This window comes from Bombus vosnesenskii, unplaced genomic scaffold, assembly GCF_011952255.1.
Source record: "Bombus vosnesenskii isolate JDL3184/JDL3185 unplaced genomic scaffold, Bvos_JDL3184-5_v1.1 scf7180000013264, whole genome shotgun sequence".
Taxonomy (NCBI): Eukaryota; Metazoa; Arthropoda; class Insecta; order Hymenoptera; family Apidae; genus Bombus; species Bombus vosnesenskii.
The window spans coordinates 1,412,960-1,436,666 of NW_022882924.1; the positions used below are offsets into that span (position 1 = coordinate 1,412,960).

Here is a 23,707-nt window from a genome sequence, read left to right on the forward strand (position 1 = left end):
AAAAATTTATCATTTAACAAATGGTAAATGTCACGATAGAGCAGTACTCCGGATGCTTTGGTCAGAAACGTTTGTTTCGCTGCACTTTGATGATCTGTGAATGAAATCTACACTCTCGTCTTATGTTGGCACGCGATGTTTGCACCGTATTACGTAGCAGTGACGCATTGTATCGGTCTGTTTATCAATTCATTTCAGTTTCGATCAATTTATTTTGGAATACGTTTACGTTAAGCAGTGAGTCGATTTTTAATCGTAGCTTCGAATTCTTTCTCGTTTATCTAAGTTTTGAATCGGTACAGATTTTTGGTTCGTCAGCGTACATCTTAATTTTTAGACGATGTTTTCTCGTCCGCAATTTTACGATTGTCGTAAAAAAGTTTACGATTCTGTTCAATTTTCCATGTTTACGTATATAATGGACTATTTTATTCGATTTTATGTACACTAGTGGGTAAGAGGAGCGATTTACGGAAAGATTTCCGCAGTAACTTACACTCTGTCAGAGTAATTTCTTCTGAAGCGACCTGTAGTAGGCCATATTAAACGAAGCATATGCGCGGTCTCCTAATTTGTATTCCGACTTGCGTCTAGTTCGTCCATTAGTCAGCGTAGCTATTTTTGAAACAACCTGCGGAACGAAGAAAGTTTATCAACGATCTGTTCTTTGTGTTTACATGTACGCGTTCTCCTATCGAACAGATGTTTGTTTGTTAACGATAAAACGATATAATCTGCCAATACTTGTTGGGAAAGTGTTCGATACACGATTAAATGGTAATCGCAAACGACTCTAGTAATTACGGACACGTGTTTTGAAAAAATGTTCCTCAAATGAAATTGCTCGTTGATACATTGTTTAATAATTGTTTCATAATAAATTAAAACGTTCCGGCTTAACGTAGCCTGTACAACGACTTGAGATACGGAGTACCGATATCACTTGGTGATAAGCACGTATTTCAGGCAACAATTAAGCTCGATAGTTTAAACACGAAAAACAATTCCAGCGTCAAGGAAAGAACGAATAATATTGAAAAATTTGGAACGCAAGTATGCGACAGAATTGACGTTTTTACAGCGTCTGCGTTGTATCGAATGGATATAATTGAGATAAAAAAGACGAGGATCGTGCAAACATGTGTCATGAGACGATACGACGAGCTTGTAAAGCATCAGCCAGAGGCTGCGATTCCCGCTGTTTTGTTTATTAGTTACGATTATCACGTGCGTTACGCAACAATGACATGTGGATAACGCGTCGGTGTTTCGTAGAGCAGTATGAACTATCGATAAGACGCGTACTATATTTCTTACGACATTCTACCAACGATATCGCTCGTTCTTTATGCGGTTTTGTCAAGCGAACTAGTTCCATGACCAATTAAATTCTCTGAAATCCTATGAATTCTTACGTCGTTTTCTATATATAAACTTTACGACACGTTCATTTCATATCAGTAGATATCATAGATACAATTGTGGATTAATAGAGACAGGAAAGAGAAACCGGTTCGAATCGGACTATCGATAAAACATGTTATTCTCGGTTATAGCGATGTATGTCCTCGAATATTTATTACGTTTCTAATTTCTGTTCTTCCAAGATTTTGATATGGATCGATGATATTGTCGAAGCAATTGGCATCGCGTAGGCGACTCCGTCGATTCCCTTTGGATAAACGTGACTCTCTGGTCGCCGGTAATTCAGCTTCGCTCGTTTATCTGAAAATAAAAAAGGAGTCAATGTAAATTGTCTGTCGCACGCCTCGTCACCGAAGGAAATAGAATCGTGGACCTCTTGTTGCGATTCGTTAATAGCATCGGAGTGCTGCTTCAATGTTTCGCGAACGACACTCACCGATAGTCCCTTGCAAAAGTGCCAACAGCTTCTTGGCAAGTGACAGCACGTACAAAACATCCGCTCGTTATCGATGACCATTAAAACCATTTAATTAAACTATTCGTCGACGCGGCGTATCTGAATAATTTAGGTCTTCTTATTAGATTAATTACAAACCTCTTTCCATCCATCGACAGTGAGAACCGAGTACCTGAAACGAGGAACCTTTTTTCATAAAAAGTATAACTAGCTTTTTATAAGAATAGACGTGTAATTAAAATCTCCTTATGCCTTGAGGGACAATAACTGTCTTCCATAAGTTCCCACGGTTACGTCACTTGTCCTTCCTCTTTCTTCGTCGTCGTGCCAATCAAAGATTAAACGTATACCTAGCCTGGTTGTAAATTCTGTTACAAAGTGTTAAAAGCTTTCCGAGAGGAAGAGTAGCTGTCGACGTTGTGAATGGCAATTGTTTCGAAACAGTGGAACCATTGTTTCGAAATACCAAGTGATAGAACTTGGTCCGATTTTGTACAGCGTAGGATGTGAAAGAAAATTGTGTCGTTACCTCGCGTAAATTTGTCTTATATACTTTCATCCACTGAAATTTATAATGTAAATATTCTACACTTTAAAATATTTCAATGTTTTCTCGTTAATCGCCATCGACTAGCTTTACAAATTCTTTCAACGTATCTATTAAAACAATCATAAACGAAGGTTATTAGTAGCACACGTATAAAACGATATTTCACTTTGTCTCATCTTCCTTTTGCTATTATTAAAAGATCACAAATATATTAAAAACATCGTTTAATTGGAGATAATTTCTTAACAGCCGCCCGATACATTTACAACGAAACTTATCAGACAGGACTAGGTCGAATCCCTAACGCAGAAACTTGCTCTTCTTACCTCAAACCACTCGACTTCGTTTCCCACTTTGAGACCTACCGCGATTCCCAGCGGTCGCAATTTTCTCAAGGGGCTCGCCCGATACAAAAATGGAAAAACGTATGCCAATGCGTGTGACACGCGGAATACCGAGGACACCAGGACTCTGTCGAAGAACGCGTTCAAACGGTGGCGCGAGAAGTGACATTTAACTGGCTGCGGAGGAGAAGGACGCAGGATAAAAGCATCGATCGACGTTGGCATCAGGAAGGTTAGACGAGAGAGGGCGAACAACGCGAGAGAGGAAAGGAGGAAGAGGAAGAGAAGTCGGTAGGGCGTCGACGACGACGCGTCGGTTTGTGGCGCATGGGTTCGTGGCATCGTCATGGACCTCGTCATCGTGCGCGATCTCCTCCTCTGGTGGACGTCGCGGCCGTGGCGTCGGTAGAGTCGGTGGTCGTGGTGGATGTCCTCGTGAGCGTGCAATGCGGAACGTAGGCAGGGAGAATGTTACGACTGGGGGTATAGGAGGGCACGGAGGGCACACAGCACGACGAAACGAGGTGGGGACCCGGCGAGAGGTCGGGACCAGCGAGAGGCACCAATATCGAACCGGCGGCCGTGGTGCGCGGCCAGAGTGCATTCCGTGAGCGATAGACGCGTATCGCACATCAGACAGTCGCCGTGAACAAGCAGATATGCGCGCGTGTGTCGTTCTTCGTGTATACGAGGTAACAACAGCTAGGTAACGATCATTTCTAAGTATTATTCGATCCGTTTCGGTAGAACGGAGAAGATCGCGTGGAAAAGAGGAGCGTGGCCACGCGCCACTAGGACAAAACGAAAAAGAAAGAAAGAAAGTAGCGGAAAAGGTGTCACAGTGAGGTTTTTCGCTTTGACCGGCGAGACGACGAAGACGGGAGGCGCAGCGGGTGCTGCCGATGTACATACGTGGTGGTGCGCGTAGCAGGGTGTGGTGTGCGGAGAACAGGTGTCCAGAAGCGCAGCTCGACCGTGAAACGAGCAGAAACCGGAAACGTACGGGGCCGGTGCTCGCACGTCACGATGAATTTTCGGGCTGGCTAGCCCGTAGAGGGGACGTACTCGCATGAACATCATCGGCGAGAAACCTCTTTGAGACACGGTGGTGGTTAGCGAGGTGACGAGTCATGTCACACACACCATCGAAGAGCGCGAGTCCAGCCGGCAGCCGGGGTAGCCCTAGCAGTCCGAGCACGCCACGTGGAGGCCGTCTCCGCGATAGGGTCAACTTCTTCATCGAGCTGTTCGAGGATAAGGAGGCTAGACGAAATGCCGGACAATTTAGATCGCCGACGAATCCCAGACCTTCGTCCGGACCTTCTTCGCGACCATCCTCCAGAGCCAGCGATTCGTCGTTCGAGGAGAGCTTCGAACGATTGGTGGAAGAAGGTGAATTGAACGGTTCGAAGGTGGTCAAATTTGAGAAGATCACGATGCGAAAGAGCGTGAAAGAGATCGGCAGCGGTGTGTCTAGCTCGCAACAACGAGCTTTACTCGCGGAATCGAGCAGAACACCGAGCGAGGAACACGCCCTCGAGGACTCGGCTTATCAGAGTCATAGCCACGGTGCTCCGAATTATGGGAGTAAATCCAGCTCGGTCACGTCGTTCACGAGATTTCCATCCGAAGAGAGTTTGTCGCATAAGAAGGGCAGTAGCCCTCAGCATCATCTGGGTCTGGACGATCGAACGCCGTCCGAGTGGTACGCGGAATATCGTACTCAGAGCTTCCAGAACGTCGCCACCAGGATCGAATATGTGCGCAGTAAGAGCGAGTACGATGCACACATCGCCGAGATTAAAGGTATTCCTTTTTGTTTCTTCGATCCGCTCTTTGTTCTTGCTGACTCCGATCGGGAAAGAGGGTGTTGCCGGTGTTCGCACACCAACAGGGTGTGTTTGATTTCGGATGCGATTGAATATCGGTTTTTAACCTTTCAATGATTTTCTTACATCTTGTAATTATTTTCGAATAGAGGAACTGTTTCATAGTTCTTGTAAGAATTAGGTATGTATTCGGTTGGAATTTCAGTTACTGTAAGAAGAATCTTCGAACAATCTGCATCAGGATCGTATCATGGAAGAAAGACATTCCTGATATTGTGAAAAGTATTCCACAGATACCGATTTGGTAGACGCTGGTTCTAGAATTTAATCGATTCTTGTCTTAAATTAGTCGTAGACAAAGTAAAAATGAATTTTCTTAGTATAAGGTCAAGGATAGCGGAATTATTCCAGATATCGTGGTGTTTCGCACGTTCTAGAGAGATAAAAACAGAGGCTCTTATCGAATTTACGTAACTCTGTGATTCTCTGTTCCGTTAAATATGATATGTCATTGTCATTTGTACAATGCAAATTGTTGTAATAATGGAACTCGTGCTACGCGTGTTTTCGAGTTTCTTCGTAAGAACTCCCACGAATCGCTTTGATTCGGTGGAAGAACAACTTCCACCACCTCTCCGCCAACTTTACGAGCCACTGTCGCGACTGCAAAGAACTCCGACTTTGTCTAGCTCGGTGTTAGCACCGGTCAATACTAGGAACGTTGCATCAGATAACAGCAACAATAGGGAAAAGATGATAAGATTTCTTAAAAGGGTATAAATGTATAAAGATCAAGGTTCTTACGTTTTCTTACACATTCCTAGTATAATTATCCGTCGTTTGTTCTTCGTTTTGTCTTATTATTCGATAAATTATCCTTCGTTTAATTGGCCGTTGATTCAATTGATCAACGACTTCTTCGAGGTCCACGATCGATCTATTTACACTTAAATGGGTTTTGTCGGTTCTCCGATAGTTGAACGCTACGGTTGATACCTTCCGGTGACGATGATCGATCGCCCGTCGTGGAAATTAAAATAAAATTACGCATTGACCTAGATTCACCGACGACACACGATGGCGATTCATTACTCGTTAGTCTGAAAGGACGCCCTAGGTCCTTTTTATTCTTTCTCACGTTGACAATCCACGGTTACCAGGCGTGCGGCAATAAAAATCGATGAATCTCCTTGTTACAACTTTATTCGATTGAATTTTATCGGGCCTTTGTATGTATGAAATCGGTTTAATTCGTATCTGGCTGGAATCAAGTTGTCGTCAAGACACGTGTTTCTCTGTGTAGCTAATCGATTTAAGCGAAATCCTAATTATCAAGATACATATGGTAGCTTAATTAGAACATGAAACAATCTTAAGCCAAATCAAATTTTTGTAATCGATATACGTGACTCACCCCTAAGTGAATATAAACTTTTACCACGTACTCGACCACTTTAATTCGAATTTAATTCGATACTAACCCAAACTCAATTTTTCCAATGAAAATACAATGCTTAATTCAAATCTGATACAATTCGAATCTCTTTCATAAAGCTACGTTTTCTGGTATCTTTCCCAAAGGTACTTTCAAACGCGAAGAATTCATTGTGGCTCGCGTTAGATAATATTTATCTGTTAAATTGCATAATACCAATCGATGTTACTGTATAATACCATAACACCTACGGAAATAGATCAATGTTACCATAATACCCGCTGAATCCTATCGAAATCAGTTTACTTCGTATTATCTCAAATTTGCATCATTCCCCTCAATGTAGAACATTTTCTTACTGTCCATTGTTTTAGATAATGTCACGTAATCAAAATTTCCAATTAAGCGTGTTATGCGCCGATATTTCGACGTGAAAAATAAAATTCCAATCTCTCGAGTCCTAATTTCTTTCCATTGTCTCCCCCGTTTTCAAATCGCGTCGGAGTTTCTCGCTTAACAGAAAGGAAGGGACGCGGACGAAGAACCTGGCTTTCTCAGCGATCAATAAGTTATTCGCGGCCGTTAAGTACCATATTAGCAATTCCCTCATGGGGACCTCGTGGTACTTTTCTTGGTGGCGACGCACGTTCGCGACCAACCGGATCGACTCTTACGAAACCGTGGCGAACACGGAACGACGTCCTCGTCGTCGCAAGAACTTGAAATAATCAGCGAGGATTAGATAAGGGAAAGACGTTCTTAACTGGTTTTAAGTCTAAAATAGATAACGCGGAACGCAGTCATAAGGGTCAGACCTGGTTAAACCAGTCGTTTGAAACTCGACGTAACGAACAAGGTCTGATACGTCGTTGCCATTTTCCGGTGATGCGGTTTTCTGCAATTTGGAAAATTTATATTTGTGGTATTAAAACTACTGGATTTGTCGATATGACGAATTTTTTATTCTTTATAGAAATTTGATGGATTTACATTTTTCATCTGAATTGCTGGTTAAATGTTTTGGAAGTTACATCGTTCGCCTGCATTGGGCTTCATGTCGCGTAAATCTTTATCTTCTGTGTTTCTTGATTGTCATCGTTGATCGATAACGTTAATTTGCGGTTTACGCTCGATAACGTTGATTTGCGGTTTACGCTCGATAATCGCATTGCCCACGCTCAACACTTTGCACTACGTGGGATAAACCGGAAAGATCGGTTGTCGACGAGTCGACAATATTTTCATGGCCACGGTCGACATCGCCGGTGTTCAAAATACGTAATATGCAGAATACGAACAATACGAGCTATTTCGCTGTAATTTTCCCACACTACATATTCATTATTCGGATAAAGTGTCTAAAAACTTCTTCTAAAACGACAGGTAAAGAATAGGATGTCTGCGATTCAAACATTAAAACTAAACGATTGAAGTATAAAACCTGTCCAAAATGGAAGCTTAGCTATATATTTTAGAAAAAATCGTATCCATCAAATACATCCTTTGAATTTTATGAAATCGTTAACGATTGAAAAATCCCTTAAAATTTATATCTATAAAATTTCTATGAAAAAGTAGGAATCTTTTTAATTTTATGAAATCTTTAGCAATTGAAAAATCCCTCAAAATTTATATTTATAACATTTCTATGAAAAAGTAGGAATCTTTTTAATTTTATGAAATCTTTAGCAATTGAAAAATCGCTCAAAATTTATATCTATAAAATTTCTATGAAAATGTAGGAATCTTTTTAATTTTATGAAATCTTTAGCAATTGAAAAATCCCTCAAAATTTATATTTATAAAATTTCTATGAAAAAGTAGGAATCTTTTTAATTTTATGAAATCTTTAGCAATTGAAAAATCCCTCAAAATTTATATTTATAAAATTTCTATGAAAAAGTACGAATCTTTTTAATTTTATGAAATCTTTAGCAATTGAAAAATCGCTCAAAATTTATATCTATAAAATTTCTATGAAAAAGTACGAATCTTTTTAATTTTATGAAATCTTTAGCAATTGAAAAATCCCTCAAAATTTATATCTATAAAATTTCTATGAAAAAGTACGAATATGTCGTTTTGACGATGCTGCTGGCATAAATGCCAATCGATATCTACAAAATTAATAAAACTAGTCAAACATCGTTCCGGTGATTCGAAAACGAAAGTCAAATTCGAGATCCTGTACAAAGGTTGAATATTAAAAAGCCGCAAAATGTTTGCAGTCGTGGTATCGAATAGCCATTGATTGGTTGTGCTTCGTTTACGAGACGCTGGTCGTTATCTTGACCTAACAAGCTTCGTTTTATTTGCATTCGTGAGCAATAGACCGGTTCGTTGCCCTGTTTCTCGATCAACCAGAAAACGATTCGCGTATGGCGACTATCGCGACTAACGTTTACCGGTATCGGTGCCAAAATGTATCTGTGTCTCTTCAAATTTTCGTTAACTTTGCTTTGCTTATTCGCGTCTGATTCGGCTACTAAACACCTTGCGTCTAAACTTTCCTGATAATTTTGCTCTACTTTTTCCTCGTTTTTCTCAAGCGGAACATTCAGGCATGCTAAATTACTTTTTTACAACTTTCTTGCCCGTCTACTCAACTTTAATTCACACTCGTCGACATTTTCATTTAGGTATCGCCGATTTCACTCCCAGCTACGTGCTATCATATTCAGCGAAACAGATTGTCATAATTTGCACAGTCATCTTTTAAACCATTTTTTATTCGACAGAAAATATTCGAAATTTGATATGAAACGGATTGAACATTTTCAAACTTCCTGTGATATGCAGCCACTTTTAAAACATTCCGTTTTATAAATAGCACATTAAGAAAAACTTATCGAGATTAAAATATTATTGTTGAAATAAAGTACGCGATATAACTGTATGCAATATATTTATTTGCTAACGGAGATAATCTTTTCGTAAGGTGCACAAAGATTTCTACATCCATCAAAGATCTCTTTAATGTTATCCATGCGTTATTTAAAATAAATGTTTCAAATCAATAAAATAAAGAATTACGTTAATACGAGCTTAATAGAAATTATCTCCTTATCCGGTTCAGCCTTCGGTTAAGAACAAAATTTTCCTCGTCCAGCTAATGTAATATAAATAGTCGGCGATATTTGCACGTGGCAGAAGTACAGAGAGCGCGAAAACAGCGGGATAGTGTTCGATTTAATTGAACATAGTCTTCCTTGATCGGGAGGACGGAATCGAATCGTCGGCGTTCAGATAACGCGAACAGCGGCCACGTTAAGAAAAGAACGGCGGTGAGAGCGAGGTCAAGGTCTCCTGCGGTTCTCCGGTCCCCTAACTTATTAAATCCTTACGTCACCACACGTTGGCCAACGTACGAATCGGACGTTCATCGAATAGGCCTTCGAGTAATCGGAATCTCAGTCTCGTCTTTTGTTGGAATTCGTAGGTATCGCGTGGCTCACTTGACTAAGCGTTTTAAAAAGAAAAAATATGTTACGTCAGCATCTACGATATTACGCTGACAAACGATCGTCGTTATGCGACACCCGAGTCCTGACATACGAATTTCGTAGGAAGAATCGAGGAAAAGAAGGTCGAGGAAAACACGTCTGTTCTTGAGAATTTTTTAGAATCGGTGGAGTTCTGCCTACGGTTTGTAATGTACAGATGAGTAGATTCAGCGACAGTAGTCGGACCAACCGGTCATTCGGGCAATAATTAAAACGCCAACGATAAATAAATATACAATTAAAAAATGTCAACAAATACAGTTCACGTAAATGGAATTTATATTTATGATTTTACGTTATTTAGAGATGAGTGAAATTAAAGTAATATACATGAACTTGAACCGAAGATATTGGAATGAAAAGCAAGCACAGTGGAATAGTACTTTAGAAGATAACCGCTGAAGTAATCGATGAAATATTAAGTATATGGATTTAGAACTAACGAAACTCTTCTGATCATGGAACATTAAACGAAAACAATAAGCAAACGAAAAAAGCTGAAAATGAAATCCTCGATTCTTGGAAGAGATAAAATCGATATAACAAAATGCTGGATAACGTGATACGCTCGATTTCATGACAGACAGCTTAAGTCAGGTGTAATAAATTGGACCAAGGGAACGAATGACAGTTGCGTAAAAACGACGAGGTTCGCTGTCGAAGAACAAACGATCGTTCGTCATCAGCGATGAAAAATACACGTAACGATTGTTAGGATTCATGTCGAGGCAGTGTGTTTCAGAATCTGACACGATCGAACGTAGCATTGTGTTGCGTATAAAACGTAATATAGTAACTCGTATTAATAGTAAACGATGACGTTATTGGGCGTCAGTTCAAGGCTACTCTCCGAGCGTACTCGCTTTGTCTGGAACCTTTTGCTCCGTCTTTCCTTCTTCAACCTTTCCCAGTCCTATATTCTCTCTCTCTGTCAGTCATATTTTGACTGTTCTCGTCTTTCTTCCATGTCTGGTTTTTAAGGCAATCTTCCGTTTTACGATTCTTCTTCCCCTTCTCTCGTTTTACGATCCCCTTCTTCTTCTTCTTCTTCTTCTTTCGTTGCTCGATTAAAGGGAAGATTCTGCAAACTTTTCATATTTCTGTTACACAAATTTGCTTGGTTATTCGTTGTTACCGTTGAAATTATTGTAAATCCTTGTCCACGCTTTCGATCGTGACGGATGCGATCGAAGATATCTAAAATTAATCGAGATATCTTTCATCATCGCGTCTGACGTGCGTTATTATATACATTTGCTCGGAATCTTTTTTGGCGAAGGCGTCAACGTGGCGTCAAAGTTACCTTTACATTTTCTTCAAGCGAGTCATTCTGCTTCGAGCATCTTCGTTCATACGTTCAATTCGAATATAATTCATATTCCATCTACGAAATTCCAAATTTATTGCTTCGAGCTTATAGAGAACTCGAGAGCTCTCGAGAGCGTAAGAACTAACAGCAACTCGAGAATTAATAATTCCAATGATCCGAGTCTAGATAGAGATCTTCTTTACACAAATTCTAAAGATTACCATCGTCAAATAGAAATTGCACGAATCACACGGTAAATCAAGAGCAGTAGATTACATTGTTTTTCTTTTTATCGTATCGAAACCCGTAACGAACGTTACGGTAGCAACAATTTGTTCCTCTCGGTATTGTACGCTATTGTTCTTTTCTTTAACGATTATAGTGTCTATAAAACATCGTGCACCATACAAAACCATATAGAAAATATTTTACGTCTCACAGTCACGGTCATTATCCCTCTACAAAATGAATAACCGATTTACCAATTATACTTCAAATAAAGGAAACAGATTTTGCAACACGTTATTTTGCTTTTCATCGCGTCTGGCGTATCTATCTGCTTCCGTCCGGTTTCTCTCGATACCGGTTCCATCTCGTCTACCTGCTACAGACACCAACCGTCTCGTTCTATCTGCAACTAGATTCGCTAACTTTATCTTCGTCTAGTCGGGCTGGTTAGTCGTCTGAACCGAGCGAACGAGAAGCGCGAAATTGCAGAGCGCGCGATTTAACAAGGGGGAAGGACTTCCTGATGAGGAATCGGCGCAACCTGCCAATCCAATTGGGTCGATCGATAATCTGCTAGCGAGCCGGCGTTCATATTACGGGGCTTTAATCGCCAATGAAAGACAAATTCGATCCAAGATGCTACGAACAACGTGTTTCTCTAGGCTTCGTGGTAATCGGATTTCGTTTCTTTTCTTTCTTTCATCCAAAGTCGTACAAGTGATACTTTACATTCGCGTATTATCGTGGATAATCCATAGGTTTGATAACGATCCGATAGATCTCGAAGTCGATAGAGATAGATCGTTTCGTTCGCAAATAAAAGACGAAAGGTACCAGGTACCTCGTTTTAATCGAATATTACTTTTTTACTTTCTCTGATTTTTCTCCGACGCCAAGTCAGATCTTGAAAATGGCGGCGGTGAAAATGAATAAAATCGAGGGAAGAATTAACGAAATAATATTTAGCGATGGAAAAGTAACCTTTGGCTTATTCGTACGAAAGACGATACAACGCCTGGTCGCTCGAAATCTCAATTTCTTTTTTGCTTGCCACGGTAATTTAAAACAGCGTCATATATTCGACAGTAGCGCCTTTGATAATTTATATTTAGAACGTAATACTTTAGGTGTAACACTCTCGCGATGTGGCATTTTTGCGCGCACGTGGCGTGCAGGTGCGTTCCCATTCAGAAACGCCTGGCAATTATCGTCGATGAGCTCGCAACATCTTGGAAATTGAATGGAGTATTCGTTACTAGACCAAACATAGACCAAGTACCTCCCGTTAAGCGATTACCTATCCCTTAGACACGTGATGGACAGGGTTAAGCCATTACGACAGCTTGCTACCTCTATATTCTATATTCGTCCCTGGATCATTGAAAATGTCGTGCCAGGGACGTCAATATCATGGAAAAATAAAAACGAAATTCTTGCCACTTCTTTCTAGTAAAATAAATAGAAGATAACGTCAATAATGACGTCATTCTTATTTTATTTACTCTGTTAAGTCATAGTAATTTAAGAAGCACAATTTGCAATTTTAACAAACACTGATGTAATAAAAATGAAACCCTCTAATTAGACGAATCCACCCTCTAATGGATGGTCTGAATATTCTTTTTCTTATAAAAAGTTCTAATCGATACTCGTAGGTCGTAACTACAAGGCCAACGCCGTAACTAGATCACTTTTTGAATCGAGACGCTTACAATTAGCATCGTGAGATACTTGAGAATGAAGTTACGATAACGTCCAAAACGTTTGAGATATGCCAAACCCCGTAACAGAACTGAACGGTGGAATTTAATTTAATTTAATTTAAATGATTACTATGTCGATTTGAAGTTCCGATGTCTGACCAAGAACCGAACGAATCTACTGAACGATTCTAATGGTCACAGGGAACCGATCGATAACGTCGCGTCGATGACATTGCTCAGACTCCTAAACGTCATTTACTCGAGACTTTAATAAATCATTGGCGCGCTAACTATCATAGTGCAAGAGTTGCACACCACCAGTCTCGTGTTCTCTATTTATAGACGTGATACTTTTATTCCAAACACGTTGTTAGTTTCAAGAAAAGTTACGCGATTCGAGATTCGCTTCTCCGTCTTCTTCTTTCTCTCTCTTTTTATCTGTCGTCTCAACCTTGCGAATCTCGTTAGAAAAAACGAATGTTCCCCTTACTACTCGACCTCAATCGACTGGCGTACGAGCGAGTTTACAGCCTATTCGAGGACGAACGTCGATTTCATACGAGGATTAATCGCAGAAAGACAACTTCGGCAAGGATTTCAGCGGTCGAGGCACGGTCGGCACGCACACCACGAATTTTCTCCAATTTGCTTGACGAGCAACCATGGTCGGCTGGCGGCATGCGATCTTACTTCATCCCCTCTGCACTCTCATTAGCAAGTAATTAACAAACAATCACGCGTACAAACACACGGTCGTTCTTTTTTAACGGAGAGCGATCGTAATGATCCGGCATAAATTCCATTCTTTCGTTTCATTTCATTTTTTAATTTATTATTTCCACGAAGAATGTTCTGTTGCCTGGAAAATTATTTAGGGAAAATACTGCTTCGCAAATCGAGCGGCGAATATTGAAAACTGCAGGAAGAATAGGATTTGTCGAATTATGGAGATCTATAGAAATTTTATATTTTCCCTACTCTAATAAATTATCATTTTGATAATAAACTAGTCTCTTCTAGTCGATTTTTCTGATTATCGAAAATTAATTTTTTACTTTAATAGTTCGAGAATGGAAAATATCGAAAACTGGAAGAACAGATTCACGTAATTTTTTATATTTCCCTCCGATTGTTTTTCTTGTTTCCGTTGATCGACGAAACCTTTCGAAGATCGTAATATCGTAGTTGGAATGAATCGATCGAACGAGTTATTGGCTGGAACTCTCAAAACTTCGACCCTCGAACACCTCTCACATCGTGTGTGCAACTGCATGCATAGTAAATGGCGTGCAGTTGCATTCGATAATTGGAAGTTAGGCTTTCGCGTTCTTACGAATGCGGCTCTTTAGGAAAGTCGTTGCAGTGAACATTATTATCCCGTTGTGTAAACTTGTTGCTGAAACGAGCTCGTGAGCCATTTTCCACGGTAATCGTCTCTAGAAACGTAAGTTAAGAATCACTAGACGTACTTCACTTTGATACTTATCTCTTCGTAATGTATTTTTGAAACGTTTTCAAGAGTTTGAGCATCGATAGACGTGGAACGTATCACGATGCGGAGCTTAAGTTTTATACATTGCAGTTTCAGTTGTATAATAGATCAATTCTCTTATCGCGCTGGGAATGTCAAGGCCTTGCTTCGTTATCTCAACCACCGTCTTGTGATCATGCTTGTTTAACGATCGTGAATTTCTTTCGCTAATATGACGAAAACAAACGTTAGATTGCCGTCTGTGATTAATTGTTTTTTTTTCTCTTTTAAGTCTAATTCTTTTACTTTTATAAACTTCCAGACATTCTGAGAAAATTCTACGATATTTCTTGATGTTTCTATTATACGACACGGTATTTCAAAGTTATTATTTTCGATTGTTATCTACATCAGAATTATCTATGACACAAAAGCGCGACTGACGAAGCGACAAGAGAAAAAAGGCAAAATTGAAATGTTACTCTTTATCTTCAGATATTATGTTTCATTCCTTATGATCTGCTGGGACACAGAACCGTGTAAATATAGAGTAACAGTGGTGTAATAAAAATACGCAGAAATACACGGCTGATGAACCAAAGGAAATCGTAGATTCGTCACGGGTATCGTTTGTACGTCGCGATCAATTCGATATCCTTTGCAAACAGGAAATACAGAGTGGCTGCGTGATTCCTTTCATCAACCAGCAGTAGTTTACTGTACGAAATCAACCCTAACAGATACGAGTTTCCTTAGTTTACTATTAGCTGGTTTTTATCAAAATCATGTTGTGTTTCTATTTATCCGATTAGTACATTCGATTAAGCTTTCAAATGAGAAGCAACGATGGAGAATAGAAATACATCGACGATTAAATTCGTAATGTGCGTTTGTAATTTCACGCAAAACTCCAGGCAAAATATATGAAAGAAGATAAAATGTACGAAACGACGTAATAGAATCGGCATAGAATACGTTTTATACGGAGATCGGAATGATATGTATCGGACAAAGTATTTCAAAGATTCAAGCTAGTAGAGTGGACGCGAGACTGGAAAATGGGACAAAGTGATCGATGAAGCAGACATCCTTCTTCGAAAGGATCGAGAAAACGGACAAGTTCGCAAGATTGTAGTTGGACGGAGCGATGAGAAGCTCGAGCCTTGTGAAATCAAGTCAGGAAAAGAGAACAAGGTGAGATGACGAGGGGAAAAAGCAGCCTTGCTCGATTTTCCCTTTTTCAAAAAGCATTTTCTGTTACACGGTCTGGGATTACCGGATGATCGGGACCGGAGAACCTTCGTCAATTTCACGAGATTGCAGTCGAGTAAAGAGAATAGAGGCCACGATCTAAAACGAGAGATAAAGGAAACTATCTATTATTTTCCTCGTTGGATGAAACATAATTTACCATACGAAATAAATAGAATTCTTACTCCGTCATGAACACCCATCTGTGTTACTAAATTGAACTCAAACAAAGAATTATAGAGAATAGAGAGAATAAAACGAAAAAAAGAGGAAAAGAATCCTCGAGTTGAAAGGATTGGACTTTAGAAAGAGAAAAGAGTGGGAGATGGAGAAAAGTTAATATAATCAAAAGAAAAATGTCGATTATCTTCCTTCTCAAGGACACCTACGAATTGGCTCATTAACTACGCAGTTTACTTCAATCTCCATCGATTTTACGAAATCGAAATGAAGGAAAGGAAGAAGGTGATTCGCACGAAAAGGAAAAGGAAGCTCGATCGATTCCCCCTCTCTCGTAAGAGAGACACAGGCGCTATCAAGTATATGAGGTCATCCACGAGAATTTGTCTCATTTCACCGATCTCGCTGTCCTTTTCTCGCCTTTTGCTTTCAACATCTCTGCGTTGTGCAGGCTGAACGAAAGCGCTAAAAATACGAATTTATATGCGCGACTCGTGTTATGCGTGTGCCTCTTCCCAAGTAAAAAAAAAAAAAAAAAAAAACAAGGGAAAGAGGGGAGAAAACCGAGATCATTTTAAAATGTCAGACCTACCGTTCGTCGATGGAAAAGGAGAAGAGACGAAGAGTATACGCGGGTACAAAGACAGAAGAACTTCTGGAAGGGGAATTGCTTAATTTAGTGCTTTGTTAATTGGCCACGGGTTGGACTCTGTGTAGGTAGCTACCGAAAAAGATTATTTTTTTTTAAATCTTCGGTATCTCCGTCGAATGCAAATCAGTTACGAATATTTTGACACATTTGATTTACACGTGGATCCTTTGTAAACGATCGAACTAACGTTATCGATCGAATTTTTCGAAATATCAAGTTTCAAGTTGGCATTATTAATGAATTCGTGAGACTATAATATACGCAAGAAATGTCACGAACATCGAATAACCACTTCTGTCGGGCTTCGACGTGATCGTGTCGATTGTTTCTGTTTAATTACGTTTGGTAAAACGTGACTCGGTTGCACGTCTGATACCCGTTATCTAGCGTCGAGACACGTTCGCCTTGTAAAATAGGGACTTAACGAGCAGATTGCAACGTTCCGTTGGACGAGTGTGCGCAAGTTTAAGATAGGTCGGAATTTACTCGTTGCTGATGCAATTTCATATCTTGCATTTTGTATATTTTACGTTTTAACACTTTTTAGTGTTACACTACAAATTACGGATAATTTGTATTCCATTCAAAGATTCATCTACGAACACTGCTTATTCACCATACAATAAGCAGAATGGAAAATTCGCAGACAAATAATTTAGCGATGAAAAGGTTAAAGATGAACTATGCACGAGCATTTCTAACACAACTACTTGCAAGCCTAATGATCATTAGCATATGAGTACGTCTATACGTCCGTTATGCGACGCACAGTAGATAAGTAGCTTGCTTAGTCAGACACAGTCTATTGAATTATATTTTTCGTGAAAAGCGACCGCACCTTAGGGACGATGCAACCAACGGTAAAAGTCTGACGAATGCTGACCTGAAAATACGAGGGGATTAATCGTCTTTTCGTCGTTCAGAGACACCGCCATTTTACGATGCACGCGAACACAGTCTCGATTCTTTTTTATTCTCTGCAGGAACGTTATATTCGACCGTAGCAGTGTACGAAACGTATTTCTTTAAAATTTATCGCGCGTCTCCCAATGGCTACGACTCCCATTATCGTTCCATTAAGCCGCCAATAAAATGTCAAATCCCCGTAATTTACAACTAATAACGTAATTCCCTGTTTACACTCGGTCTTACGACTCATTCTCTTTTTCTTTTCTACTTTCAATTTCTTTTCACCGGGTAGATACCTCGGTTCGGTCCATCCTCGAGTTTTTGCTCTCGTCTCCGATCAACTAGCTGTCACGGCGAACGGTTAAATTACATCGTTGCCGCGAAACGTGTAATTTTACGGTGCATTACGTGTGCATCAATCACGTGCTCTTGTAATTTTCCAATGCTGTGTGAATTAATAAAGCGGCCGCGGCTAATAGATAGTCCAGAGCTTTAATCGTTTCGAGATGGATTTTTCTTTTAACAATAAATATATAGCAACGATACGATAACATAGATCGTATAATACACTCAACTTTGATAAGATATAGGTTGGTGGTAATTTTTTAAATACGATATGTACGTAGTTCCTTTTATCGTATAATAGAATCCTATGTTCCAGTGGATCTCAATCCAGCCATTTTCTTAAGTTACCGTGCAATATACAGGGTGGTTGGTAACTGGTGGTACGAGCTGAAAGAGGGTGATTCTGCGCGAAAAAAGAAGTCGAAAATATAGAATAAACATTTTTCGTTTGAGGCTTTGTTTTCGAGAAAATCGACTTTGAATTTTCGCTCGGTACGCGTGCGGTACGTTACAACGGATCTCACTGTAGATCGTTGTCTCGATTGACGTTATTTTTTTAATTTTTAAAATTTTTAAATTTTTAAATTTTTAAATTTTTAAATTTTCAAATTTTCAAATTTTCAAATTTTCAAATTTTCAAATTTTCAAATTTTCAAATTTTCAAATTTTCAAATTTTCAAATTTTCAAATTTTCAAATTTTTAAATTTTTAAATTTTTAAATTTTTAAATTTTCAAATTTTCAAATTTTCAAATTTTCAAATTTTCAAATTTTCAAATTTTCAAATTTTTATATTTTTAAATTTTTATTCTATATTTTCGATTTCTTTTTTCGCGTAGAATCACCCCCTTTCCGATTGTACCACCAGTTACCAACCACCCTGTATATTGTACCATTAGTCTCATAAAGGGTGTCTTTCATTTAACGCTAGTTGCGTCTTTCTCTCGACGTGTCATCAATGAGAATATCGTTCGCGTGATAATAATAGGACGTTGATATAGTGGCGAGTAGAAATATTCGAGTGTCGAATTATGTATATGCGAGTGCTCTCAACCATATTTAAAAGCCCTGACTCATCTATCACGTTAAGATACAAGAAATAGCTATTAGCAAACAATACGATAGCTTCCCACGAGTGGCCACCATGATCTACATTTCTATAGCCTCGATCGAAGAACTTGATGCTCGAGGTTGCCTCCCCACCATAAATCCAACAATATAAAAGTATGGAACTTGAGCATTATATGAATATTCAGATTATTTGTCTGCTAAAATATCGCATTAGCATGTTTATCGCGGATTCGTCATCTTTAATGCTGTACTTGATACCGTGCAATACTTGTCTTTATACTATAAAATTTTACGTATGTGTTTGATATGAATTATTATGAAATATTGTTTCGTCATTTCGTACCACTTGGTTCGCGTTTTGCGCAAAACCACATTGTACATATACCATGAAAATTCATATGTTTGTGAACAGAATCAAAGAAGCAGGACCTAGACTAACTAAACAGTATGTCGAGTACTATACTATATGTATTTTTGTATCTTTAAATTGCTCATAAATGCGTAGAAGCTCGTGGTGTATATACAGGGTAGTTGGTAACTGGTGGTACAAGCGGAAAGGGGGTGATTCTACGCGAAGAAAGAAATCGAAAATGTAAAATAAAAATTTAAAAATTTGGAAATATAAAAATTTGAAAATTTGAAAATTTGAAAATTTGAAAATTTGAAAATTTGAAAATTTGAAAATTTGAAAATTTGAAAATTTGAAAATTTGAAAATTTGAAAATTTGAAAATTTGAAAATTTGAAAATTTGAAAATTTGAAAATTTGAAAATTTGAAAATTTGAAAATTTGAAAATTTGAAAATTTGAAAATTTGAAAATTTGAAAATTTGAAAATTCAAAAATTTAAAAAATTTAAAAATTTAAAAAATTAAAAAAATAACGTCAATCGAGACAACGATCTACAGTGAGATCCGTTATAACTCACCGCACGCGTACCGAGCGAAAATTCAAAGACGATTTTCTCGAAAACAAAGCCTCGAACGAAAAATTTCTGTTCTATATTTCCGACTTCTTTTTTCGCTTAGAATTACCCCCTATCCGCTTGTACCACCAGTTACCAACCATCCTGTGTAACCTGAAAGTACAAGCCAACTCGAATCCGCGTCGTGAACTTGTTAACACGCAGCCATGGAAGAATAAAAAGCATTTGACGACAATGTGATAATAGATTTTTATTGACATAGAATAGCGGATACGAGGAAAATATATACTCCGACATAGTGCGTCTAACGTCTTTTCTTCAGACTATAGCAGGAACACGCGAAAGGGGAACAAAGCAGCGTGTAATAAGCACGTCTGTCGCGAGAAGTGACAGAACGCACTGTGTATGCAGATCACGTATGCGTGCCAACAGCGTCTACACACGAGCTTCTTCGTCTTGCACGCACGTGCAGCGTGAGCACTTTTTAATTGACCCTCGGTCCCTAGCGACTTTTCCTCTTGCGAGCTTATCGACGCTAACGATCCATCGTCCAGCGTGCTCGTTCCCAAAATAAGAGCGATACATCCCTTGAAACGTGATTTATAATACGATTCACGATAGAGATTACGGTGTTTTTCGCGGGAACACCGTAATTAGGCTTGGTCTGAACGTTTTTCGTACGGAGACGAAGGGTGCATAAAATTAGAAACCCTGGGAATTCTCGAATTTTGCTTGTTCCGAGCCACTCTGCGGGAGTTCCCTGCACTTTCTCATTGTTTACGATCGCTCGAAATATTAACGTGTAAAATATTAACTAATTAATTCCCACAACTATCCTTAGAAAGTTGGCAAGTTCGAAAGAAAAAGGAAATTGTCCGATCACGGGCATTTTTTATATTCCATAGAATAAAATACGTTTCAGAGTATTACAAGCGATCGAGAGTGCTGTTAAATTGCAAGCTAATAGACGTGGTGAGATATAAGCAAGATATCACTAGACGGAGTCTATCAATGTCACGTGTAGACTACAAACGTTTCTTTAACGAAGGTATTTTAACGTCGATGTTGCGAAGTGAGTAGCGTAGTAATATGCGTACTTTTACCTACGTTTTCTAGAACGCGAAAGGATAATAAGACAACTCCAAGCATATCGTTCCGTATGTAAATTTTGTAGAAAGTATTACATTCTTGATTATCTTGATAAAAAAAAGTTTTAACTGCAGCGTTGTAAATGGGAATGAAATGACACAAAGGTTAACGCAATTGAGAACGAACGTATGCTTTCTCAGCTATTAATAGCAAAAAGAACATACGTAAATGGTTGGCAAAAAATAAAACGGCACATTGGTTCTTTCAGCTAGAAATGAATGAAACTCTATCGTATACATGATTCGGGCTACCTGGAAAGATATTTTAAAGGCCCACGTAAGAGCGTGAACGTTTACTGCCAATAAAAGCAGTCTATTCGACGCGGCATACGCGCATGGCTAAATTTACTACGTGGGAAACTGGTTTCAGCTACTTCGCGGCGATACCTTCTCTATACCACTCTGATCGCCAGTTTTTATTTTCCAATTAACCATTTAACAGAAGATTCGATCAGTTTATACGCGATACGTGGAGCAATACCGATTTCAAGCTGAGAGCGTGATTTCTAACTCGATTTACAGTTCACACAACGCAACGATCACGAGGCTCCGCAATTGTCGATGACGTAATGACAAGACTGTACGTAGCATTTATTCAAACGCTGCGTACGAATATTATCGTCTATGTTTTCTCGCCATCTCCATCACGAATTTCGTCGAATATCGTGTCATAATTATTCTTGGATTTCAGAGGCCAATATCGATTATTTAACGATACGGTATACGAATTGCAAATTCCACAACAGTCACGATACCTATAACTATAAGATCACGATACGTATAAAAGATATTTTTCAAGCTTGATAAAACCAGTTTTTTCCTATGTGCTCGCTTATTGCGAGAATTAATGCGATTCGTTTATGTATTCGTGCGTAGAATTTTCACTTATCTCGAAAGGCATTAAGGGGATTAAGTGTCGCGGACGATAATGAGAACCCAGACAATCGACATGTTTCGAATATCAATGATGACAGATCTACGAAGACTTCTCAGTTTCTGAAAACGCTTGTTTTCTTTCCAAAAGAATTTTCAATGTCTTGCATGTATCAACAATTAACAGATGTTATTAAATAATTGGTCGAATTATTTGTAAAATAACGCTTAACCCAACTGCGAACTTAATTTGATAAACAAAACTTGTTTATCCCTCATGATGCTAATTCAATTCGCATCTTGAGACGAATTCACATAATGCTACAAAGTTGATGCTGCCTCGAGATAAATAGTTAAATTTACAAGCTCTTCCACTAGAAATAAACAAACTGAAAATTCTCGCACAATTAGACGCAAACTTACTAGCGGCATATCGCAAATAATAGAGAGACGTGGAAAATATCGTTTCTTAAATTTAATTGATACGAGGAGCAGACGATTAAGATTATTACTACGAAAATATCAAATTGGTTTTAAGATAAGCGTAGATTTAATATAATTGTGTCGCCAATTTATAAAAAATTCTCTTCTTTTCTTTTCAGACGAACAAGAACGCGTACAGAAGAAAACTTTTGTCAACTGGATCAATTCTTACCTTTCTAAGGTAAGGACAAGCAGGCAAAAATTCAGATAAAACTCGTAGAAACAGCTTTCCGGAACCAAGCGACAGGACGAAGAACTCGAAAAACCTTCCGGTTGTTTCTCTTCCCGTAAACCATCTCTTTCCTTCTAAATAATTCCCATACACCGAATGTTACGCAAATTTTCTTGCCTCTTTTTCGTTTTTTATCGTCCCTTCTGTATAATAATGCATCGTTGAAATTACTGCTCATCACGAATATCAGAAGTTCGGTGGAATAACTCGTGCCTGGCTCGCGAGTCTCGATATCGCTCCCCTACTTCCGCACTTCCGGATACTTCGAAACTTGAATTAGAAATCCCGGAACTCGAGGACGTGCATGCCCCAGAACCGGCACGACATTGCGTTCGATGCTGTCCTCTGATCGAAATAGGGAAGATTCACCTGTCGTGCTATTTTTAATTTATCCAGAAATACACGCACAAAAACTGTAGGGAAGATTCGTTCGTCACGAAATGAAATCCAATTCGATCAGAAACGTGACGTGAATTTAGAAAATTCCATTAACATTTATTTCCTTCGAATTTATAGTTACGACAAAATTTCTCGTAAATAATCGTAACGACTTCGTTTTCTCTCATACAGCTAGGGATGTTTGACGATCGTATATTTTTATTTTTTTTTTCGAAATTTTTGTTCATGAATTCTCGATTGTCGTATACAAGTTTCGTTGCGAGTGTCGAGTAGCAAGGAAGGGGAGTATCGATGATCGAAATCGCTTTCAGAGAAGTCCACCGCTTCGAGTGGACGATTTGATCGAGGACCTCAAAGATGGTACCCGCCTACTCGCATTGCTTGAAGTTTTGTCCGGCGAGAAGCTGGTAAGTTTCAGCAACGGTTGTCCTGTAACTCTCGATCGATAAAATATGCTCGTACGAAACGCGTTTGTCTGTTCGCAGCCGGTGGAAAGGGGCCGAAACCTGAAGAGACCGCATTTTCTTAGCAACGCAAACACAGCGCTTCAATTCTTACAGAGCAAAAAGGTGAGTAATCGTACTGTTGAAAAAACCAAAATCAGAATTCTGAAACTTCAAATGTGAGATTGAAAAAATTCAAATTGAAAATTGTTGTATGGCTGGAAAGGCGTGTAGTATAATATACATTTGTGACTTTCTGTTGCAGATCAAGCTAGTGAACATAAATTCGTCCGATTTGGTAGACGGACGACCGCCCGTAGTGTTGGGCCTGATATGGACCATCATTCTTTACTTCCAGGTAGACGTTCTTCCATTCGTACAGTCGAATACAATCGAAGCTATTGAAAAAATCGCACACGTATTACTAGAATGCGGTAGTTGCTTAAATAAGACGCCCGTGCCACATGTAACATCGAATTACATAAACGCGTTACGATATCCGCGCGGCAGCACTGCGACGATCGTTTGCAGCGGGGATTAATTT

At 39.0% G+C, this 23,707-nt stretch overlaps 1 protein-coding gene and 1 long non-coding RNA gene across 15 annotated transcripts in view; one reads left to right on the forward strand and one right to left on the reverse strand.

Annotated features, from left to right (window-relative positions):
- Window positions 1-30: 30 nt before the first annotated feature.
- On the reverse strand, window positions 31-2,570 carry LOC117237710. Its single transcript, XR_004494052.1, has 3 exons — window positions 1,862-2,570; window positions 1,584-1,725; window positions 31-631 (listed from the first exon to the last, which is right to left on the reverse strand). It is a non-coding gene; the product is annotated as an uncharacterized LOC117237710 (long non-coding RNA).
- Window positions 2,571-3,247: 677 nt separating this feature from the next.
- Window positions 3,248-23,707, forward strand: part of LOC117237654 (nesprin-1) — a 112,207-nt gene continuing 91,747 nt past the window's right edge. For 7 of the 14 annotated variants that reach the window (XM_033501828.1, XM_033501897.1, XM_033501836.1 and 4 more), the window contains exons 1-5: window positions 3,340-4,582; window positions 22,209-22,270; window positions 23,032-23,127; window positions 23,206-23,289; window positions 23,429-23,521. In XM_033501828.1, coding sequence (XP_033357719.1) covers window positions 3,907-4,582; window positions 22,209-22,270; window positions 23,032-23,127; window positions 23,206-23,289; window positions 23,429-23,521 — 1,011 coding nt within the window. In that variant the 5' untranslated portion in view covers window positions 3,340-3,906. Of the gene's footprint in view, window positions 4,583-22,208; window positions 22,271-23,031; window positions 23,128-23,205; window positions 23,290-23,428; window positions 23,522-23,707 lie in introns of all 14 variants that reach the window. The other 7 variants (XM_033501933.1, XM_033501943.1, XM_033501954.1 and 4 more) reach the window with 4 other exon arrangements.